The 24,694-nt window shown below is 35.1% G+C and overlaps 1 protein-coding gene across 1 annotated transcript in view; it reads right to left on the bottom strand.

Annotated features, from left to right (window-relative positions):
• Positions 1-24,694, bottom strand: part of KIF14 (kinesin family member 14) — a 52,810-nt gene that overhangs the window by 20,300 nt on the left and 7,816 nt on the right. The window contains exons 7-21 of the mRNA XM_053909085.1: positions 24,100-24,207; positions 23,121-23,237; positions 22,535-22,650; positions 20,806-20,978; positions 19,056-19,203; positions 18,731-18,794; positions 16,102-16,286; positions 12,176-12,278; positions 10,982-11,142; positions 8,823-8,970; positions 8,128-8,280; positions 6,320-6,446; positions 3,811-3,904; positions 3,090-3,222; positions 1,652-1,752 (exon numbers count right to left, since the gene is read on the bottom strand). Coding sequence (XP_053765060.1) covers positions 1,652-1,752; positions 3,090-3,222; positions 3,811-3,904; positions 6,320-6,446; positions 8,128-8,280; positions 8,823-8,970; positions 10,982-11,142; positions 12,176-12,278; positions 16,102-16,286; positions 18,731-18,794; positions 19,056-19,203; positions 20,806-20,978; positions 22,535-22,650; positions 23,121-23,237; positions 24,100-24,207 — 1,931 coding nt within the window. The remainder of the gene's footprint in view (positions 1-1,651; positions 1,753-3,089; positions 3,223-3,810; positions 3,905-6,319; positions 6,447-8,127; positions 8,281-8,822; positions 8,971-10,981; positions 11,143-12,175; positions 12,279-16,101; positions 16,287-18,730; positions 18,795-19,055; positions 19,204-20,805; positions 20,979-22,534; positions 22,651-23,120; positions 23,238-24,099; positions 24,208-24,694) is intronic.

The following is a 24,694-nucleotide window of genomic DNA, read 5'->3' as shown; positions in this document are numbered from 1 at the left end:
GAAACACACAGCTGTTGTGTATATAACATATAAGATAACACGTATCAACTATTAGATCTTGGCTATTTCTTACTGCAGCTTAGGAGCTGGCATACAGCAAATAGGACAAAAGTACAGGGGGAAGAACCCCTATAAAGCAATTACATCTCTCTGAAATTTTACGAGTTTAAAATGAGTCCAAAACAAGAAAGGCCTGAAAAGGTCTGGAAACCCAAACGGATTCTGAGCTGCAGCCGACAGTGATGAAGTGGAAAAAAAAATTATTTAACCAGAAAGATTCTGTCCTTTCATATGCAAAGAAGGGGCTATCCGGCAATGGCAGTCAAGGAAGTCAGGATCTCTGGAGTCACTCAAACCTGGATTTGAGTGCCCATTCTTCCCTTATTAGCTCTATGAGTTTGGACAAGTTACTTACCCTCTTTAAATCTTTGGCCTTTTCATTTGTAAAAGGCAGGTAAGGACAGCACTAACCTCATAGATTTGTTGTAAGAACGACATGAGATAATACTTAGCAAGCATTCAATAAATGTTCTTGATAATGATGATGCTTCCGTTGGATGGATGAATGCCATTGACCCTTATATCCTGAAAATTCCCAAATCCCTCCTTCAAAGTTCTTGACCTGAATATACACTTGGATGCTCCCTGGAATCTCAAACTCATCAGGGTCAAAAATAAACTGATCTGAACCTCCATTTCAGAGAATACCATCTTCCCCTCACCAGTCACCCTAGTTAGACCAGGATTCATTCTGGAGCCTTTTATCACCCTCAACCCCACAGCCAGCCAAGTTCTTGCTGGTTCTTCCTCCTGAATATGTATAAAACCAGGCTTTCCTCTCCAGTCCTTCTGCCTGGTTTAATTTTGGGTCTTTATCAACTGTTCCTCTAGTTTCCTCAGTGCCTGGTCTTTGAGGACAGAGAGTATTTTTTATTCATCTTTATATCCTCAAGACATAGCAGACAGTAGTCTTGTTTAAAAACAAACTAAGAAGTATTTATTTAAAAAGAAGTCTTTGTTTAAAAACCAAACTAAGCAGCTAAATTGGTTCCAAGACCAAGGCCTTTCTATTATACCATTTTGCCCTCTGTAATCTAAGTATCTGAGGTCTAAACAGAGCTAGTTTTTTCTCAAAAAGCATCTATTCACCGTGGAAGTCTTTTATATTTTTAGTTAATAAGCAGCCTTTGTCATATACAGAAGTTCTCTATCACCATGATTTATTCTTCTGTGGTGTTCATACTAACTTGACAGCATTTAAAGTTCTATAACTTATAATAACATATCATAGAATATGCCAAGTTCTTGAAAAAGGGTAATTTAAAAGTAATAAACACTATTCATTTTTATAGGAAATTAGATTTAGTTTCTTATGTCTTAAGTCATAAATATGACTTAAAAAAAAGTTATGTTATTTATGTCTTATGTCACTCTTAAGACTTACTGGTGAAATGCCAACCATTTTTGTTCCTATTCTAACTGACTGATAAACAACTTAATGCCCCAAGTGCTGTAATTTGATCAATAACATACTATTTCTCTTATGTTACTGGGTTTCCTGCACAGACATATTCATTATGACAATAGATCTTTTAAAATAAGGAAATGATATATATGTGTACCCAGAACAAAAAAATAAAAATGTCTTTACCTCCTTCTAGAAAGGGAAGAAACTGGTGCATTTGTAATGTCAGGTTCCCATTCATCTTCAGGATCACAAAAGATATCTTCACTTTTGTTATTACTATTACTCTAAAAAAAAAAATATATATATATATGGTTTCTACTAAGTTGGGTTAAAAATGTTTAGCTACTAAGAGAAAAAAAAAGTTTAAGTTTGTTACATTTCAAATTTAAAAAATTAGCAAAAGTATAGGTTACCCGATAGAAGTCTAAAAATATCCCATTCCTGATAAAACAAAAAAATCAAGCACATGATGCTAGAAATTGTATTAAAAGAGCTCTACTAATAAAAGAAACAGAAACCATTAAATGATTCAAAAAAATAAACTTGGGATTTAGAAGACATAGTAAGAACAGGAAAGATAAATCCTCAGAAGGAAAATAATATGACAACATTAAAATTCAATCACTCCCTGGTTAAATATATTAATCCTGATAATTTGAAGTATTTAAAGTAATATTAATTAAAGTTCTAAAAAAATACTATACATATAGAGCTTGATTCAGAAATAGTATAATTATATAGAAAAAATAATCAAAGAATATTGCAACAGCTGCAAGTAGGAAGATAATGAAGCTAACTCACAAACCATACTTTAATGCATCTATCAAAGCAAGAATGATCAAATGACTTCAATAGTTTTTTTGTTGCTATAATTACACAAGCAATCCACATTCATTGCAGAAAATTTGGAAATTATTACATTAATTATATTAATTTTGTATATTCTATTAATCTGTTCACACACAGTTATAATTGTGTGTTTTCAAACTTTTACATTTAAACTTAAGGGAAGAAGAAATTTCATAGACATAAAACACTTTGTATCATTTGTAATGATCTTCAATGCCTATAATATGCATTTTACATAATTAAATTTATATTTCCCCATTGCTGTGCTTTTTGGTGTTTCTAATTGTTTGCTATTTTAATAGAACTAAAAATATATCTGCGCATATTAGTTTTTAAATATTTTTTATTTTTATTTTTTTGAGAGAAAGAGAGAGAGAGGGAGAAAGAGAGAGAGAGAGAGAGAGAGAATGAGCTGGGGAGGTGCACAGAAAGAGAGGGAGAGAGAATTCTAAGCAGGCTCCACACTGTCAGTGCAGAGTCAGATGCGGGGACCAAACTCACGAATCGTGAGATCATGACCTGAGCTGAAGTCAGACGCTTAACAGACTGAGCCACCCAGGCGCGCCCCTACATTCATAACTATATTAAAACAAATCAATAGAAGCCCATCTATAGGCAAAAGTAAAATAAACATACATAATTGGTAATACCGGTTGGTTTGGGTAATGTAAATTGCCTTTTCCTTTATTTACCAATTTTCTTTACTAAGAACATGTCACTTACATATTTTTTATTTCAAAAAGTTTATAGAGATTTTAATAATATTCCAAACCTCATAAAGTTCTTTCATTGCTGCCAGCTTAGATTCAAATTTTTCCAGACTCCAGAAAGTTGAGATCCCTAGTTGTAAGTTACGAACCCGCACAGAAGTGTCCGAACTACTTCCTTTATCTGATACATCATGTCTGAAAGAAAAACCAAAGAAAACTGCTTACCCTAAAACATACATACACATTTATACTAAGGGTTTTCTGAATTAGAATAACTTCCATGAAAATGCAGTCCACTGATTAAATATCTCTCTCCACTGTTAACATTTTTATTAAAGTAAAACTCATGTCTAGTATATATAAGAATAACTTCTTATATAAAAATTTTAAAAATCAAATTCTAATCATGTATATTTCTTTCCAAACTTGTAATATTAATAAGTTTGTAACTCAAAAGAAAGTTAGTAAATTCCTAAAACATCTAAAATTATTATGTTTATAAAATAAGTATATTTTATTGTATACTTAAATATACTTAAAAATGCTTAAAATAAATATTTATTTTATAAGCATACTTAGTACAGTATGGCAATTGTCGAAAGTCTTTTACTCCAGAGTGAGTCCGGAAAGGGGTATCTGCGAGTGTTGTTGGGGATTCTGATACTGTTCTAGGCAGGCACTACAGATACTGTACCTTTATGGAAACTAAATTTAGAAAGCAATCATATGAGGGTCAGTTAGTTTAAAACAAAGAATTACTGTATAATTAAGATAATTGCTCACCTGCCAAAAACATAATATTTTTTAAATTTGTTGCTGATGGCATTCGCTTCCTGAATCATCATTGAGAGTTTCATGGAGCTCCAATTTGGCTGAACTAGTAGAAAGCACAAAGAGAAGATTCAAAATACACATATGAGCCCTAACTTCTATCATTAGGCAGACCAACTCCTGAAAAAAATATATTGATTTCAAATAAATGGCTTTAACTATTTATTGCAGAAAGTAAGGGCAATATGTGAGTAACTTTTCCTCAAGCCTGAAATAAAATACTCTTCATAGAAAATGAGGTCTTTCACCTGTGGAGATACAGAAAAAAGGTGCTGAAGGTGACACAGAAAGTTGATACAGAAAAGATTTTGTAAGAGAGGAAATGCCAAAGACAATGCTTTTTCTTCTATCTTTAAAGATTTGTTTTTCTCATTTATTTCTTTCCTAACTTCTAATTTGTTTAAAATTTTAGGTAAAGTATACTACAGCCTTACTTATATAGAACTACAATCTTTTTTTTATTTTGCCTGAAAATTAAAACAAACAAACATATGTTTCAGGACATCAAAACAAAAAAGGGAAATAACTTAGGCCACAATTCCACTTTCCTAAGTTACATTTCAGATTTTATCATAAATATTTTCTGTATTACTCAAACTTATAACCAATATTCCATTAGAACACTTTTTTTTGCAAGGATAAAACTCATTATTCACATGGTAAAAAAAATCAAGTATTCATTGCAAGGCACTGTTTTTAGGCCCTAAGAGGAATAAAAAGATTTATTAGTGAGTGTATTTTTTTCACCTCTTGCAACAGATATAACAACAGTTATATTATATAATAGTTTTCAATGTGTTTAAAAATAGAAGTTATAAAAAGTATACAATACAACTACCAAATACTCTGCTAAAAAACTGAATGTGAGTCTGACATGCCTGCAGAAATAACAACTACTTTATGGGGAATCTAGGGGCAGAGGAACCTGTTAGGCAACACCATGGAGATACAACAGCAAAATCCAGAATGTGGGAAACTACAGGATAAATAACCTGATTTTTTCAACAAACAAATTACAAGGGGAAAGAGAAAAAAAAGAAGAGCAAATTTACAGATTAAAAGAGACTTAAAAAGGGACACTTGGCTGGCTCAGTCAGTAGAACATGTGACTCTTAATTTCAGGGTGGTGAGTTCAAGCCCCATGTTGGCGTAGAGCCTACTTAAAAAATAAATAAAATAAAAATAAATAAATAAAAGAGACTTCAAAGGCATATCCACCAAACACAACATGTGGATCACACTTGTATCCTGATTCAAACAAACAAGATATAAAAAAAAATTATGATATAACCCAGGAAATTTGAATGTAGACTAGAAATCTGATGAGTGTAAGAAATTATTATTAATTTTTTAGGTTTGATAATAATATCATGGTGATGGTTAAAGAGTGACAGCGAAAGAGAGAAAAGAGAGTCCTCATCTAATTCAGAGATACACAGTGAAGTGTTGATAGATCAAATGGTAGAAGGTCTTAGACTTGCGTCAAAGCAGTCCAAGGAGGCCAGGGGACTGAGCATAACCAAAACAGGACTGAACATGTTGGTAATTGCTAAAGTTGGATGATAGGGATATAAGATCTGTTGTAGTAATTGCTCTACTTTTACAGTTTGTTGAAAATTTTCCATAATGAAAAACATTTACATTAAAAACATGCGTGTTCTATACAGCAGTGTAGAAGTATACGTGAAAAATAACATCCAAGTGAAAAAGAAGATGAACTACACAGTGATTAGGTTCCATTTAAATACAAGAACTAAAAATTAGAAAAAGATTATTTTTTTAATGTTTATTTATTTTTGAGAGAGAAAGAGAACACGAGTGAGGCAGGGCAGAGAGAGAGGGAGACACAGAATGTGAAGCAGGTTCCAGGCTCTGAGCTGTCAGCACAGAGCCCGATGTGGGGCTGGAACTCATGAACCATGAGATCATGACCTGAGCTGAAGTCAGACACTTAACCAACTAAGCCACCCAGGTGCCCCAGAAAAAGAGATTGTATTTAAAAACACGTTACATGGGGCACCTGTGTGGCTCAGTCAGTTAAGCGTCTGACTCTTGATTTCGGCTCAGGTCATGAATTCATGTTTTGTGGGATCTAGCCCCACGTCAGGCTCTGTGCTGATAGTACAGAGCCTGCTTGGGACTCTCTCCCTCTCTTTCTGCCCCTTTTCTGCTTTCACTCTCTCTCTCAAAATAAATAAATAAGCATTTAAAAAAAATAAAAACATCTTACACATTAAAATAACACTTGAAATTTTGTTTACTATTTGCCTTTGTAACTAAATATTCTAAAATATGAATATTCTAAAACAGTCATGCCTACAAACTTATTTATTTAGATCCAAAAGGTCAGCAACATCTAGAATAAACCATTTGTAATATACAAAGGCAAGTAACTTTTTAGTAATTATATGAAATAACATATAAAACTTGAAAATGCCTGCTAAAATCATCATATACTCACTTAAAAAAGTTTTATCCCTATTACTCTGATTTTGCTGTAGGATTTGTACTTCTTTAGCAATTTTTTGCTTCTCAGTTTCTAAAGCTTCCAGAATTCTTGCATGGCGGATGCTGTGGTCTTCTAAAGCCTAATTGGTATTCATTCACATAGACCCACACATGAGAATATACAAAAAGAGAAATTGTAATTGATAATGGTAACACAGTATAATTAAACCTCATTTTCATACAAGTTTTGTATATTTTATTAAGCAAAAAATGTTTTTAAAAAGTGATTTATAAAATATCTTTATGAAATTTGCCCCGTAACAAAATCATTAGGAATTTCTGATGACATAAATTAATCTTGTTCTTCCCATTGATAGGAAGTAAAAAAAAAACCTTCAGGAAAAAAAAAGAGAAAAAAACTGCTCAAAAGAGTTCATTTGTTGACTAAATAGACTTACATTTAAAAGACACCAAGAAAACCTCATTTGATACAAATAGCCCATTAATAATTACTGTTTTCAAGATTTAAACAGCTTTTTTTTTCTTTTAAGACTCTCAAGTGATTCACTAGGTACTTTGTGTCCTAGGGTAATGTACCATCACTACATTATTGTATCAGAACTTTGGGGTTACTAGAGGTATTTTCTTCTACCCATAGTCTTGCCACAAAACTTGGAAAAAAGAAAAAGAAAATTGCCACTTGAGGATAAAACTTTGAGGTTAAGATACAAGGAATCAAAGCAGAGATAAAAACAACACTTCTCAAACTTTAGTATTTGTCAGAATTCCATGCAAGACTTGTTAGAATGGATTCTGGGCCCCGCTTCCAGAGCTTCTGATTTAGTAGTTTCTGGAGTGGGGACTCAGACTGCATTTCGAACAGTAATGCTGATGTAGCTGGTCTAGAGACCATACTTTAAGAACCACTAATGTAAGAAGAAAGAATAGCCAAAGGTTGATTAAAAGGCAATTGAAGATATTAAAATACTGACATTCTGGTTTTATGCTTCAGTCTTGTGAACTTGATTAATGTGAGTCAGCGCCTGGAAGATGCCTCTGTCCTCACTGAGATGACAAAAGTTTCAGTGATTGAGTTCATACAACTGGGATAACAAACACCCTACTGTGAGTTCTCTTAAGAGTCACTCAGGCAAGTAGCCTGCTGGCCACTCTTTTCACAGATGGAGAAAGCTTCATTCTGACATTAGAATGTGACCCAGTATTAGAGCTGTGTCTTTCTTCCTTCCACATATTGTGCCCTAGCACTATTTCATTCACTTACATTATTTGGCATGACTGATCACAGGACAGTTGTGGGAGCATAACAAGGAAAAAAAAAACGGTAATAGAACCAGCTAGAAATAAGAGCTCTGTCCCTTTTGAAATATTTGTGTGATGATGTGAGAGCAGAGCTGTGAGCATTACCAGGATGTAAGCTTTCAGGCAAGAAAAGCCCTTCATTCACATATATATATATGTATATATATACATTATATATATACATTTTATATATAAATATATACATTTTATACATTTTATATATATATACACACACATATATATATTTATATATAAAATGTATATATATAATGTATAAAATGTATATATGTATAAAATGTATAAAATTTTATATATATATATATATATATATATATATATATATATATATGAAGTGATCTTAATCAAAACAAAAAGAAGAGCCCTTCTCATCTGGAGACCCAGATTCAGCCATCTCCTCTCAGGTCCCTTAAGTTCTTAAAAAAAAAAAAAAAATCAAACTGTTGCTCAGAATACAGCCAAGTACCTACAAAATGAAATTACCTGTTTTGCAGCCAAAGTCTCCATTTCTAATCGCTTTTTGTTGACATATATTTCTTGCTCAAGACGCTGTTTTGCCTTTTCTAATTCCTCGATTTTGTCATTAGCCTTTTGGTTATTTATTTCCTGCATTTTCTTCCTTTGAGACTCTTCTTTCTTTAAAGAACAATAATAAAAAATAACTAGGGCAAAAATACACAGCATTTTTCCAAAAATAATATAAAAGTGTACGAGAGTCCATTTCTTTAATCAGTGTGTAAGAAATCCACTCACCAATAGAAAGTTGCCCTGTAGTTCCTCTGCCTAATTCAGCCTGACTGATCTAACTTAGAATAAGTATCACAAGTCAAACCTTGTAGAGCATTCTCCTCTAAAATGGGATGTGGGAATGCAAGATGTCCCTTTTGAAATATTTGTGTGATGATGTGAGAGCAGAGCTGTGAGCATCACCAAGATGTAAGCTTTCAGGCAAGAAGGGCCTTCTCATAAAAAAGAACAGAAGCTTTTCGATTTTTCTTCATCTTCCAGCAGCCATTTGTCTACTGCTAACTTGCTTTCTAAAGTAAAATTAAAGAAAGCCAGGACCCACTGTGGTTTTATCTCTAATCTTTGATATCTAGGGATACAATCGATTTTACAGCCAATACGTTACTTGGGGTGCACCCGCAGAGAAAGAGAAAACCAGTTCTGCCTTTTACCAGTTCTGCTTCCAATGCTTTTATTTTGTTTTCATATGCAGCTTTTTGAGAGGAAAGCTCTTGCCGAGCCATTTCTTTTGCAATTTGGATTCCTTGTATCATTTCTTCCTTCGCTCTCAATTGTGCCTCTTTTATTTCTGCTTCAAGTCTACAAAGTAGCAAGATATTCACAGAATATATTAAGAATCCTCTATATACCATAGTTCTTAATCAATTTAAAATGTTTCCACTAAACAAAAATTTTAAACTCAAAATTTTCCCATACTCAACCAACAGTATTCTTAAACTTTTACTGCTCTTAGAATTGTTTACACCATGCAATATAAAAGGATAAAAATTTGCTTATTTCTAATTCGGTTACTAGAGCAGATACCTGATATTTAAGTAAATATATTTTTCTAATCTTAAAGAAAATAAGTCATATAAAAATATGATGTCATAGTGAACACTGCAGTAAATCTTATAGCTAACATTACAATAAACATAAAATTTTATGTTTAATAATGGTTACTACAAAAATTTTATTTCAAATATCAGTAACTTTTAATTCACGTTTAAGTCATAGATTAGGAAAAAATTGAAATAACTAAAAATAATATGAGAGCTGATAAAACAGATAGTATATGTTTTCAACCATCTATAATAATTTGACATTTTGATAAGTCAAAACATTAAATTAGTATTGTCATCTTTCAATATGTAAGGGAAAAAGCATCAAGAAATATAGAAAACTAAAAGCTTCTTTCTTCCCAATAAAATCAACGCTTTAGCAAGTACTGTATAGAAATTTCCATTCCCAATTTTACTGAAAAAAAGAATAGCAAAAGAAAGGAGGCTAGCAGTGACCAGGGCCCAGGGCAGGAGGGGGGCCAGAGGGAGAATGGAGAGTCAGTTTAATGGGTACAGAGTTTCATTTGGGGGTGATGAATAGTTTGACGGCTGTACACATTGCAAACATACTTAATACCATTGAAATGTACATTTTAAAATGGTTAAAGTAGTAAATTTTATGTTACATTATATTGTACCATAATGTTTTTTAAAAAGAGCAAAAGCAAGTTCAGACTTTTAAAAGATAAACAAAGTAGGGGGATGCTTGGGTGGCTCAGTTGGTTGGGCGACTGACTTTGGCTCAGGTCATGATCTCACAGTTCATGAGTTTGAGCCCTGCATCGGGCTCTGTGCTGACAGCTCAGAGCCAGGAGCCTACTTCAGATTCTGTGTCTTCCCCTCTCTCTACCTCTCCTCTGCTCATGCTCTGTGTCTCTCTCTCAATAATAAATAAATGTAAAAAAATTAAAAAAAAAAAAAAAGATAAAGTAGGATTAGCCCAGTCCATAACAGTCATTCTGATTCCTCCTCTTTTCATCTTCTTTGTTCATCAAGCCTGGTTGATTCTTCCTCCTTGATACTCTCTCTCAGATCCCACCACACTGTACTTCTCTGACTTCGACAATCTCTGAACTGCATTTGCAATCTACACTCACTCTGACTCGAATCCATTCTCCAGACTTGGCTCATGGTGAGCTCTAAAACCGTGATTTCTGATCATGTCTGTCTCTTGTCTGCTTAAAATTCTTTAATGACTCCATATTCTTTAAGATAAAGTCCAAACTCCATAGTATTTTATTTATGTATACTTCACCAATTAGTTTACTAGGATACTGCTTAAATTAGAAATCCTACAATATTGCAGGAACTAAAAATGGGGCAAAGAAAAAAAAAGGTTACACTCTCCCTGTTCTGCTGGCTAACTTCTAACAGTCTCTTGGGACTCCATTCCATTGGATGTCTTCTTATCACCTAGAAAACTTTGCTGATTCCTGGTTGGGGCTAGGAGTACCCCTCACTCCATAAACTGCACACAGTGCAGGACTCTGTCCTGGAACTCTATCACAACTATCTCTCAGACCATGAGATGATAAATTCCTCCAGGGGAGTAGTTAACTTTCAGCCATGTTTTGTATTTCCTAGTATGGTGACAGATACATAACATCTGCTCAATAAATGCTGTTAAATGAATGAATGTGCCAAGAGAAAGATCATATCACCAGAAACTAACACCCAAAGAATTAATACTGGAGACACACAATATGATTAACTCTCTCTTGTAGACTGCTCTCATATTCTTACTATTTCTTATTAACAATAATACTTACTGTGATCTCTGTGCCATGAGCAACTCATTTTTTGCAAATTCAAAGTCTTTCGGACCCTCACTTATAAGAGTATCTCTACCAGATGGCCTTTTTCCTTTCTGGACTTCTACTGGATGATTAAATCTAAAATAATGATCTCCACCAAGAATCACCCGATCACCCTAAAGCACACAAAAAATTTACTACTTGAGGTGAGTTTGAACCACAAACTTACATGGGACAAATCATTAATCTCAACAATTCAATATAATCTAATATGGTAATAATAAACATACAAATCATAGCAACTAACATTAAATATTTTCTATATGCCAATCACTGTGTTAAACAACTTACATATACATTATCTCATTTATGTCTCACAACAACCCAATGAGACACTACTATTATTTCAACTTCAGGAATGAGGAAGCTAAAGAGCACAGAACTTAATTAACAATAAGCACTTGCTGAGCTTACAATTTGCAAACACTGTGTTAAGAGCTATACATTATTTCATTTAAGCCTCCCCTACCCCGAAAAGTAGGATATATATGAAGTGACCAAATGTCTTGCTTTGTCTGCAACACACTGGTTTATGCCTGTTCTCCCACTGTAATTATTGAAAATGTTCTCGGGGTACCGGGGTGGCTCAGTCGGTTGAGCTCAGGTCATAATCTCATGGTCTGTGGGTTCAAGCCCTGCATCGGGATCTGTGCTAACAGCTCAGGGCCTGAAGCCTGCTTCAGATTCTGTGTCTACTTCTCTCTCTGCCCCTCCCCGGCCTATGCTTTCTCTCTCTCAAAAATAAATAAATAAACATTAAAAAAAAAAAAAGAAAAGAAAAGAAAATGCTCTCAAAAGTGTCCCGCTTTGGGTGATATATAATCACCCTAGTTAAATAATTTTTTTCAAAGATCACCTAGCAAATGACCAGGGCTTCAGCCTTGTCTGGCCTAATTCCAAAGCCCAGCTCTTTACTGGACATATAATGATGTTATCAGTGGTCAGCTCTTCAGGTACTGGTTTACACTGATACAACCTGTGTCTTTACACAAAGGCAATTAGTAAATTAATAGAAAAGATAATTTTAGAACTAAAAAATCCTTAATCTAGTTCACTACTTTATCTTAGGAGAAAACTGGGATTCACATGAAGTAAACAACTTGCCCAAAGTGAAACAATTTGTTATATTTTTATCACCAGCTAACTTACATGATGTAATACTGTGGATTCCAAAATATGTTTTCCATTTATATATGTCTTTGCCTCTCCAACCGGGAGGATACTCACTATCCCATCAGAATTGTTTATAATACTGTTAAGATAAGAAGCACATTGTTATAATTACAAGACAGATGAAAAAGTAAGAAACGGGCAATATGAAATCATCCTGCTTGGGCTATTCCTTTGGTGTTAAGGTTCGTATCAATTTCTGACCAAAAAAACTTAAAATTCTTTTATTTTCCTCCAACTATATTTTGAACTTCTGGTGAAAAAAAGCCTGGCTTATTTAGCAATTCTGTCCACCAGTGGTGGGAAGGATGTTCACTATATATATTTTGAAAACAACTACTTTAAAAAATACCAATCCTCTCCCCAAAAATAAAATGAAATAAATTCAAGGAAAAAAACATTAGAAGATTGACAATAGTGACCTATGAATGAAACAGTTTTAAGTGTTTTATTTTTTAATTTCTGGTTTTATGTAGGAGTTTTAAAGATGCATAGGAAAACAAACATTCTCTTCTCATGAAAAGTAGGGTAATACAGAAGGAAAAGCATGGAAGCACTTAGATGCTTAGATTAGACTCCTTAAATCTAATTAACTAGACCCTGACACTATGGAAAATCAGCTATAAATGCTACATGTTCCTTTGAGTCTTTTTATTTAGAGAATAGGAAAGACACTCCAAAGTCATCTTTGGATTAACTTGACAGAGAGGAAAAAACAGCAGCAAAAGCTGAGTCCTAACCCAAAACCTCTAGCTGTCGATTCGGCTCCAAGATCTATAATTAAAGAATAACGGTTCAAATGGAGCATCTAGAGAAAAGAATCTGGAAGGAATAGCTCACCCCTAAGCAATACATCCTTCCTACCAGTCTAGGGTCTTAGCCAGGTAAAGATTTAAACAATATTTACTTGTTCTGATTCCTTCTCTCTCCTAGGTCTATCTACTCTAACATCAAAATTCCTTGGCCTGCTGGCATTCTGAACTCTCCACAATCTGGCTTCAACCACCAACATTCTTTATCCATCACTGTTTCCCCATAAGAATCCTATCTTATACTCAACCATCCATATCAGAAACCTGAATTTGCCTTGACATCAGCTTCTCTCTTTTGAGTCATTTCTTCAACATAGGAAGAATGTTATTGCTTCCGTCCTTCAAGGACCAACTTAAATGCTAGAAGCTTGGGGCGCCTGGGTGGCTCAGTCGGTTAAGTGTCTGACTCGGTTTTGGCTCAGGTCATGATCTCACAGTTCGTGAGTTCAAGCCCCACATCAGGCTCTGTACTGATGGTACAGAGCCTGCTTGAGATTCTCTCTCTCCGTCTCTCTCTGCCCCTCCCACACTCTCTGTCTCAAAATAAATAAACTTAAAAACAATTTTTTTTTAAATGCTAGAAGCTTGTCTTTAGGATTCAAACTATAAGTGGACTTTACTTCTAAGCACTAAGAATGCAAGACCCGTGTAACATTAATACACATTGACAGCTACTGAAGTTCTTTCATTCATTAAGCCCCCATGTACTAGGTATGTCTCAGCAACGAAGACAGACACAAACCCAGCTGTCATAAAGCTCACTGTGTGGTGAGTAAGACTATAGTGATGAGCGTACTAAAAGGGGAAATACAGACTGCCAGGCAAGCAGGGGACTTCCTAGTCCCCTACTGGACCATTAACACTTCGGGATTATGTTATGTATCTTTGCCACTGGTGTAAATAATAGATTTATTTGTTATAGAAAGCAGTGAACTAATAGAAGAACAAAAGGACCTGAAGAAGGGGATTTGCCATACTAGATACAAAGACATTATAAAGCTCAAATAATTAAGACTATGGAGAGTATTAGTGAGAAGAAAAAGATTCCCATATTTTTGGAAAATTTTTATATGAACACTACAGATCACAAAAGAAGCAATTATACTATTTAATATATGATACTGGGAGAATTGGTGATTCACATGAGAAATAAATGAATTTAGATCCCTACTTCACACCAAACAAAAAACCCCAGAACTACTTAAGGACTTAAATGTGAAAGCAAAACTTCAAAACATCTAGAAGAAAATTTAGAACATCTCTATGACCTCAGCGTGGAAATGATTTCTTAAAGAAGACACAACTGTTGTAAAGGGAGAAGATTGATGCTATGTACTACAATAAAATGAAGAACTTTGATCCATCCTAAGGCACAATAAGAGAGTGAAAAGATAAACTACACACTGGAAAAAAAAGATACTTGCAACACACAAAACAAAGGCTTGGCAATGAGAATATATAAAGAACTCTTACAAATTACCAAGTAAAAAAACAATCCAACTAAAACACAGACAAAAGACATAAATAGGCAAGCCACAGAAAGACAAACTAGTGGCGCCTGGGTGGCACAAGTGGTTGAACGCCCGACTCTTGATTTTGGCCCAGGTCATGATCTCACAGTTCGTGAGATGGAGCCCCATATTGGGCTCTGCGCTAACAGCCCAGAGCCTGCTTGGGATTCTCTCTCTCCCCCTCTCTCTGCTCCTCGCCCACTTGCTCTCTCTCTCTCTCTCTCTCTCTCTCTCAAAATAAATAAACATTTAAAAAATAAAAGAAAACGAAAATGGCCAATACATGAAAGACCATTAGTCAAAGAAATGCAAAAAGAATCCACAATGAGATACCATATCATGTCTACCATACTGGCATAAATTAAAGTCTGAGCATACCAAGTGTTGACAAGGATATAGAAAAATAGGTACTCTCAATGCCAATGGAAGTAAAAACTCATAATCATCTTGGAAAACAAATTTAGAAAACTAATTTTGGAAAACTAATTTGGAAAACCCTTTGGAAAACAAATGGAAAATTATTTTGGAAAACAATTTGAAATTACTTTGAAGTAAAGTTGAATAAGAACATATCCTATAATCTCAAGTATTCTTAGATATAATCTAAGAGTGTTTCTCAAACTTTAAAAATTAATATTATTTTAGCATAATTAGACCATCATAATATTTATACAGCAGATCAGGGTAAACGGAAAGGCTGCTCACAGTTAAACATGACTGGTCTGGTAGGTCAGGCCTCCCAAGTTCCTACTGGCTACCACTTGAGGGCTCACATCTCAGTTTATCATCTGAGAAACTTACTCTAGAGAAACTCTCCACATTTGTACCCAGAGGCATGTATAAGAATAGACACAGCAGTAACATGGTAACAAAAAATTAGAAACAATCGAAATGTCTATCGACAAGAGATATACTGTAATAATATAAAAGATAGATAAATACACCTAATAAGATACTTCACAGCAGTAAAAATAAAAGAACATCAACATGAATGAATCTTGAAAACAACACGGAGCCAAAACAGTTTACGTACACTGTCATCCCAACAATATGTATATAATCATTCAATTCATATGAACAAAATTCACATCGAACAAAGAACTTTTAATTTCTCAGTCCAACCAAAAATCTTGCCATGTAAGGTGGAGAGAAGTTTGGGGTGCCTGGCTTGCTCACTCAGAAGAGCATGTGACTCTTGATCTTGGGGTCGTGAGTTCAAGCCCCACATTGGGTGTAGAGATTACTTAAAATAAACTTAAAAAATAAAAAAAGATGGATGGAAGTTTAGTTTAATGTCAATGATTATCATTCCAAGAAAAGAAATGATCCCTCAACCAAGAGATCACATACACCAAAACAGAAATAGCATTACACTGTACCTCACACTGAGAGTAATTAACCTATCTTCCTTGCGAAACACTCAGAATGTCAGTTTGCCTTGGCTAAAAGATGCATTTGAAGAATTATACCAAAGAATCAGTATAAATGAACGCCTCATGTGAAGGAAACCATACATTACCAAGATACAGAAGCCTATTTAAAAATGAACAGGTGCCTTTTTATTTTTAGAAGAATGACATACCAGTGATCATCAGCAATCAGCACCCCAGATAACTGAATATCATGGCTTGAGTTTGGTCCATACTTTCCAACTGTCGTTGTTCCTTCTTTTATCATATATAACAGCATCTCTGATAGCTGAGGATCTTCATTGAGATTGACAAGGTTTGGCAAATGGTTGTCCATTTGAAATGTAATTCCTGCCTTCTAGCAGAGATCAGAGAAAACAAATTAACCGTAATGACAAGCATCAAATTATTAAATCCACCTAAAATAAATGGTCTATGTTAAACATTAAAATCACTGTATGTGAGGTCTCAATAAAGGTTTCTTAGACTCTCTACTTCATGACTTCTCTATGACTCTTACCATCATACTTCTTAGACTTTTAGAGTTATGCTAACCTTTCTTTGATCTTCACCATCCTCAGCCCTCTCATACAACAATCCATCATCCCCAAACTGTGACTATTCTTATTGACTGATTGTCTTTAGAATGGGTCAGTTCCTTTTGCTGTGTCTGCTGCCATCACCTTAGTTCACACCCTTATCACCTCATACTTGAACGACTGCAGCAGCCTCCTGATCGCCCTGTCAACACTTCCTCCTGTCTTCAGTCCATCTTACATCCTATACCAAATTAATGCTCCTGAAAGAGTATTCTCAAAATGTCAACTCCCTGGTCAGTTTCAATCACTTTCCGGTTCACACAGGATAAAACAAATTTCTTAGCTTGAAAATCAATAAACTAACCATAACATATGCTGCCAATTTTATCTCCCTATGACCTTATACAAACTGCCTGCTCCCATAAAACTGATCTACACATCCTCTTCTGAGCACACCTTAAACTTTTATACCTTTACTCTCACATAATTTTCCTTTCCTAGAATGCACTCTTCCTTTTTTCTGCCTATCAAAATCTTGCCCAAGCTTCAAAGCCAAATCTTCAAAACTCAAATCTCACTTCTGTGAAGCTGGACTGACCACTACCAAGGAATATTCCACCCTTCCGCTCAATTCTTATGATACTTTACCTACCAATCATTTGAAGTGTTTCCTTCGCTGCCAATACCTTTGCCCTTGACCCATGCTCTCCCATCTCCCTTTAGAACCTCATTCCATTAAGGGCTTTTGATTCCTATAAAAAAGTTTAAGTCAGGGTGCATGACTCAGTGGGTTAAGCGTCTGACTCTTGTTTTCAGCTCAGGTCATGATTTCATGGTTTCTGAGATCAAGCTCTGCATCAGGCTCGGAGCCTGACAGCATGGAGCCTGATTGAGATTCTCTCTCCCTCTCTCTCTCTGCCCCTCCCCTGTTCAGGCTTTCTAGCTCTCTCTCAAAATTAAGTAAATAAATAAATTAATTAAAAAAAGTTTAAGTCTCTTCCATCCTTTAAAGAAACAAAACCAAAAGGAACAAAATAAAATTTCCCCACAATCTCACAGCCCCTTCCTGATTCCTTCAGTTCCCACTTGAGGTTTTCAGGTTTACATGTATGGCTCTATTTCCTTAGTCATTCTTTAACCCACTGTCGTCGGACTTCTTTGACCACACTGATGACTTCATAATTTCACAATGCAGTGCACACACTTCAGAAACCTGGGCATCATTCTTTACTTTTCCATTTCTCTCAACACACACATCGAAAAACACCCTCTGCGCCTATCAATTTTAACGCCTTTCTATCTCATGAATCCAGCTCCTCCACTAGACATTCCCCCACCACTTCTTTCCTCCAAGCTCTTACCATCTCTTGCCTTAAACATGGTAACAGGCTCCTACATGAATAATCTCCCCACACATCATCAGTCTTTCCTCCGTCAAATCCACCATTACCAGAATAATCTATTAAAACACAAGTCTACGCATGTCACTCCCTTTCCATTTAGAGCCCTTCAGTAGCTCCTAGTCACCTAAATTCAAATTCGTAACTATGTCATGATCTGAATCTTGCATCTCCCTCCAGTCTAATCTCTGTCACCAGCATTAATAAACAAGTTAATTCCATGAACATCCAAGCTGTGTTGTCCCTCCATGATTCTGAATATGGGACTTGTTGCTTAGAAATCTTGACTTTGGTAGCCTAACAAAATCTTGTCTCTTTCTCTTTAAAGTCCTCCTTAATAACCATCCCAATCAAAGTTAATTACTCCCTCCCATCTCCTGCTCTCTACCTTTTATATGCTTTTCATTGCATTAGATTGAACCACATGACCCCATGACCCTCCCAGTGTTCAACCATTTTTTATCTAAAAAATGGCAGTGTCATATGGTTCAACTGAGTCAAGTCAAACTGCATTTCCCTCATCTATTTACATTTTGTAAACCTCCCTTCAGATCACATGCTCTCTGAGGGCCAAAACTACATTTTATTCATCTTGGGCCACCCCCATGCCCAGCACAGCACAAATATTTAATATTTGTTGAACCAAAGTAAATAGAATTAGATGGTTTGTTTATATTTTAACTTTCCAACACAGCCATGGGCTCTAACTAATCACAATCTTTATCTCGACACTTCTTTACACCAGTTCTGTTTATGGTATTGCTTTGTACAGAGTATGCAATGAGTATTTGAGAAATTAGATTTGCATATTTACTGTCATCTTTATTTAATTTTCAAATCAGTTTAGAGAGTTGAAATGATACCTGTAACTCCTTTGTTTCTTGAAGTTTTCTTTTTTCGGCTTGTTCAAATTTTTCTTTCCAGGCTCTTTCCAAAGACAAAAATAATAGAGTTAAAAATATCCAGACACGTAATACTGAGACTCAAAAGACCATCAGTAAAGATTAGGAAGCCACTTCGGAATATTTAACAAATGACAGTCTGGGATGGACTGCTCTGTTCACACAGAAAGTAGAGAAACAGAGCTGCAGACCCCTCCCAAGCTCCTCCCTCTCCACCAGCCCCAGCCCCACCAGTCCAATGAGTCCAGACAACACCCTGACATCTGAAGTACTGACTACATTCCACCTGTGCATCTCCGCCATGTCTCTTTCCTGTTGATGCAGTTTCATTCTTAAGGATGTTATTTCTTGCCGGCACAGCCTATATCGTTCGGGGTCAATATTTCGGCTGTTTCTTTGAGCAGCTTTTAGCTTTTCAATTTCCGCTTTCAATTCTAAATATTTGTAAAAAGATGCATGATTAACAACATCTGGTATGTAATAACTACCACAGGAGGCTTAATCCTCCAATCTTACTTGAAATTTTAAATATTATTAAATAAAACAATATTTGCAGAAATCAATTTTACTTTACTTACATTACCTATAAATCCCTACTTAACCTGAAAAAGTGCTCCCAGGTTAATGAATTCCACCCCCACCCCCCGACTGCCTCATAAACACTATGGCCATATAATGTAGTGTCCAAAGTGGGACACTTTTGAGAAGGAAAGGCAGAACTATTCATCACACTGAGACAGCAGATATAAACTAGGACGGCCCTGGCAAACCTTACTCATAAAAACATGTCTGATAAAAATCAAAGATTTTTCAAGCTGGAATTCAGAATACTTATTTTTAATGAAAACAGCCCTATTTGTGAAAGAGAGGGGAATCCAAAAGAGAGAAAATGGACTGTGATACAATAAACTCGTTCTTCTCTGGCCTTCTCCTCTGAAGTAGCTATTCACCCTCTGGTGCTCAAAAGGACCAGAGGACAAAGGACTATGACAAGATGGTAGTTCCACATAAGCCAAGAGAAACTGCACAAATCAAGGGTTCCTAGCAGGTGCTCAAGCCCATCCTCAGCAGGTGATTCCCAAGAGATAAACAGAATGTAGTATTTAGCATAAATGAAGTTAGGCCTTTGCTAGAAACTCAAGCCTTTAGATCACTATCTTTTTTATTTATTTATTTATTTATTTATTTATTTATTTATTTATTTATTTTAATTTCTTTTTTTAATCTTTATTTATTTTTGAGAGAGAGAGAGAGACAGACCATGAGCAGGGGACAGGCAGAGAGAGAGGGAGACATAGAATCTGAAACAGGCTCCAGGCTCTACGCTGTCAACACAGAGACTGATGTGGGGCTTGAACTCAAGGACTGCAAGATCATGACCTGAGCCAAAGTCGGACGCCCAACCGACTGAGCCACCCAGGCGTCCCTGTATTTTATTTTATACATGGAGAGAGTGCATGAGCAGGGAAGAGGGGCAGAGGGAGGGAGAGAGACAGAGAGACAGAGAGAGAATCCCAAGCAGGCTCCATGCTCAGCACAGAACCTGATGCGGGGCTCAATCCCACAACCCTGCATCACTTGAGCCGAAATCAAGAGTCAGACGCTCAACCGACTGAGCCACCCAGGCACCCAGGATCACTATCTTTTAGATCAATGAATTAAGCAAGAGTAGAGCTGATAAACAGAATGACAATGGAGAAAAGGTCATAAGAGAAAAAATAGTAAATAATATTATTGTTATTTTGCTGTATGCATCTATGGGTCAGTCTGTAAGATGATTTTGCTATACTTGCTATTTCCCCTTTACCCACTCTCTATTTTCTATGCAGTTTTCCTGATGGTTTCTTTATTCTCTTTCCCATTGTCCTTCCATCATCACTTCCACCATCACTGTAGAATGATGACTAAAATCTATTATAAATAAGTATGAAAGAAAAATCTTTAATTTTCTTAAATTGCACATTTTCATGACTAAAATTAATATTTGAGATTTAACTGTTACAAAATAATTTTTAAATTTTTAGAAACATAGTCACCTCTAATTAACTTAGCATTCATATCTTCATTTACTTTGGCGATATTGATTATCATGCGGGCTTGGCTGGCGTATCTAAGCGTGCTTAATGTTTCCTCAATGTTGCTGGCAGCAGGACTGACTGTAGCAATCATTGCAGTTTTTGAGTTTCCACCCAGACTTTCTTTTAACAGCCTTCAAGGGAAGTAAGTTATAATTAGACTTTGCTTCTACAACAACTTAATAGCAGTGATTATCTAGAAAGCACAAAACAAGCTAATAGGGTATAAAACACAGAATTATACTCTTCACTCAAACACCATTCCGAACTTTTTTTTTTTTTTAATAAGCTCTGTGGCCATTGTAGGGCTTGAACTCATGACCCTGAGATCAGTCGCATGCTCTGCCGACTGAACCAGCCAGGCACCCCACCATTCAGAGCTTTTTTGATATTTGTAGCTACTTTTAGATCTCACGAACATTTTATTTCCTTTTATACTTTTTATATTGTTTCATGAAACAATAACCAATGCAAAGATTTTAAAATATGGCTAACCATCAAGTATTTAGTAAGGTAGCTCTTCCCTCTCCCCAGGCTAGACTCTGAGCTACTTCAGGAAACAAACGATGTGTGTTGCTCATCCCTGTAGTTCCAGTGCTACCACAACCTTTCTGAACAGGTGCTCATATTGAATATGATGAATGGACATATAAACAAAAATTTTGTTTTCTACTATATGCAAAAGCCTTACTTTAGAAGAAAAAAGGTAGTATGAGACTAAAATGCCTATCTTTATTAATGCAGAATGAATTTCACTATTCTTTAACTTTCAAAAGGCACACACACACACAAATCAGATTTTCCCTTACGTGTTTTGAGGCGACAACTACATTCTAATAAGCCAATTGTAAAGACATGTTGCTGTCAAGTAGAGACACAGTCCTTACCAGAATTATGATGTATTAATGCTTGTCACAAGTAGATATTAAATCTATACAAATGTAATTTGAATGTAATGTATCTGATTTATGAAAACATATTCATTAATGAAAACACATATTGAACGCTTAAAATGCTAGCCAAATAAACAAGACAATTTCACTTTACACACATACCAACATGTTCGGTGATATCAAACATTAAACATTAAGCACTAAAAATAGTAAGTATAGTAACAGGTGCTTACATGGATATAGAACATACTATGTATTAAGAGTTTTATGTTAATTATTTAATCTTCACTATAACCCTAAGAGGTAGGCATTGTTATTATCCCCATTTTACAGAGGAGGAAACAGACTAGAGTATTAAGGATTTGGGGCGCCTGGGTGGCTTGGTCGGTTAAGTGTCCGACTTCAGCTCAGGTCATGATCTCATGGTCTATGAGTTCGAGCCCCGCATCAGGCTCTGTGCTGACAGCTCAGAGCCTGGAGCCTGTTTCGGATTCTGTGTCTCCCTCTCTCTCTGCCCCTCCCCTGTTCATGCTCTGTCTCTCTCTGTCTCAAAAATAAATAAACGTTAAAAATAAATAAATAAAAAAAAAAATTCTTAGAGTATTAAGGATTTGACCAAAGTCACATAGCTTATAGGATGCAGAGCTGAGATTCAAATCCATGTAGGTCAGCTCCAGAATTCACACCACTAAGCACTTCTGCTCTGTCCCAAAGCTACATGAAGTCAGTCAATTGTTCTTTTCCCCACAGTATTCACTATATTTTATACAATTCTTTGTACTTCAAAAGATACTTGCCATGTAAGAACAGATTCACGGTAAGGAACAAAACCTCTCTTCCGGTTTGCTTGTTCAGAAAGCGCAGATATAACCTTTCCCAATGTGAGCAGGGACTTGTTAATACTCACACCTTCCTGCATACAAGATAATAACATCTAATTTAAAATAACTGCTCAGCAATAAATTTATTTCACAAAATATATTCCTTCCCTCATATAATTATTGAGTAAATATTTTCTACCATAAACTACCACCTTTTTACAACTCAAAATTTACTAATTTTCTTTAAAAAGTAAACATAAACGAAAGGTAAAGATCTCGTTTTAAACCACAGCAATGCAATCTATAAACTGCACATAAAGTTTTTTGTTTTTTATTGTTGCTGTTGCTCTTGCTAAATATATTTCATATTAATCTCCTAAAAATAATGCTGTGGGGAATAAGTTTTATCAAAATTAGAAAAGCCTCATATTTTTTGGTAAAGATTTTACTTCTTTAATTAATCTCTACACCCAACGTGGGGATTGAACTCACAACCCCGAGATCGAGTCACATGCTCCACTGACTGAGCCAGCCAGGTGCCCCACCAAAGCCTCATATTTACCTTCAGGCGCTCTCCGCTAGTCTGAGCTGTGGAGCAGCGTTCACTGCCCGCCAGATCTATCAAGTTTATCCGACTTGTTATTCTGTGATCATGTTCTTCACCTTCCACAGATTCTATCTGTAGCAAAATGATAGTAAAATAGTATGTCATAAATTCTTCTACGACTTGCTATCAATGTAAGTCTTGAAATGGAAAGTTATACAAGATTACAAACCACTCATTTATTTTTGAAACTATCCCTTCATGAATCTGTGACAACTTATAATGCATACATATCCAAGAATATACGGAGTAATGCTTGCATTATGCCACAAAGAAGTGACTTTAAAGAGAGAAAAACTCACAACTACTCTATTAAAGAAAAAAAACCATAAATAGAGCAAAAGCTTAATGAACACAAAGGTGTTGTTTATCCCAACATTAAAGGAGCAAGGTATTTAAAAGCAACATAAATGTCCAACAGTAGAGAAAAACTTGAGGAACTGGAATAGTCAATGGAATATTTCACAGCTATGAAAAATTATATTTGGCAAAGAATTTTAATAGCATAAAATTGTTGTAGATCTTGTAAATGTGTTTAAGTGTGACTGTAAAATAACTAAAATATACCACAATATTTAGAGATGCTTTATTTGAGTAGCGGAACCTATGGCTGAATTTTTTTAAATCTCTGACTTTCTGATAGGTTTTTCCAAATACTATACAATTACCATATATTGATAACCTATTATCATATATTGATATGATAACACCAATAATATAAATTAATAATCATGTTATTGACTTTTTAAACAGCAAAAAAAAACCCTGCCATATATACTAAAATTCATTCAGTTATATTGTGTATACTCAATTCCAATTATGTTATATATATAGATTACTATACTCTTACCTTTGATTTAAAGAATAAAATAAGAAAAACATAAAACCTGAATACAGTCGTTATCTTACATAAGAAAACAATCAACAGAAAGAATACCTTGGTCTGGGTCATCACCAGGGTAAAAACTGAATGTGATCGGGAGCTTTTATCATTCATACCAGTAGCAGCCGTCGCTCTTTGTTTATTTCCCAATTCTAGCCAACTCTTAGAGGAAAGAAGAGAGGGAGGTCAGAACTGTAAACTAAAATTTATCGGAACAAATTAAGGAACAAAAAGTTACATAAGCATGTTTGGCAACATATATGCTTTATAATCTGTTTATAAAATGAAATAAATACATGTTTATCATTTAATAATTTGTATTCCCATTGTCAATTTTGTTTCCATCACAGGTATCTGAAACAGGAAATCACACCTTTTTTTATTTTTTATTTTTTTAAGATTTTATTACGTTTGAGTTATCTCTATGCCCAACTTGGGGCTCAAATTCATAACCCCAAGATCAAGAGTCACATGCTCTACCAAATGAGCCAGCCAGGCAAATCATATTTTTAAAATGCTATTTCAATAACTCTCAGCTACTATGATCGTCAACTTTTATTTTTAGTTAAGAAGAGTAATTCTTTTGATTAAAGTTTAACAAACAAAATCAGCTCATAATGAATTAACAAGATTAACTTTTTACTTATGT

The sequence above is a fragment of the Panthera pardus genome, unplaced genomic scaffold, assembly GCF_024362965.1.
Source record: "Panthera pardus isolate Hobbes unplaced genomic scaffold, ASM2436296v1 HiC_scaffold_21, whole genome shotgun sequence".
Lineage (NCBI taxonomy): Eukaryota > Metazoa > Chordata > Mammalia > Carnivora > Felidae > Panthera > Panthera pardus.
The sequence above is the reverse complement of the archived record's forward strand: the minus strand, read 5'-3'. Positions and strand labels throughout refer to the sequence as shown.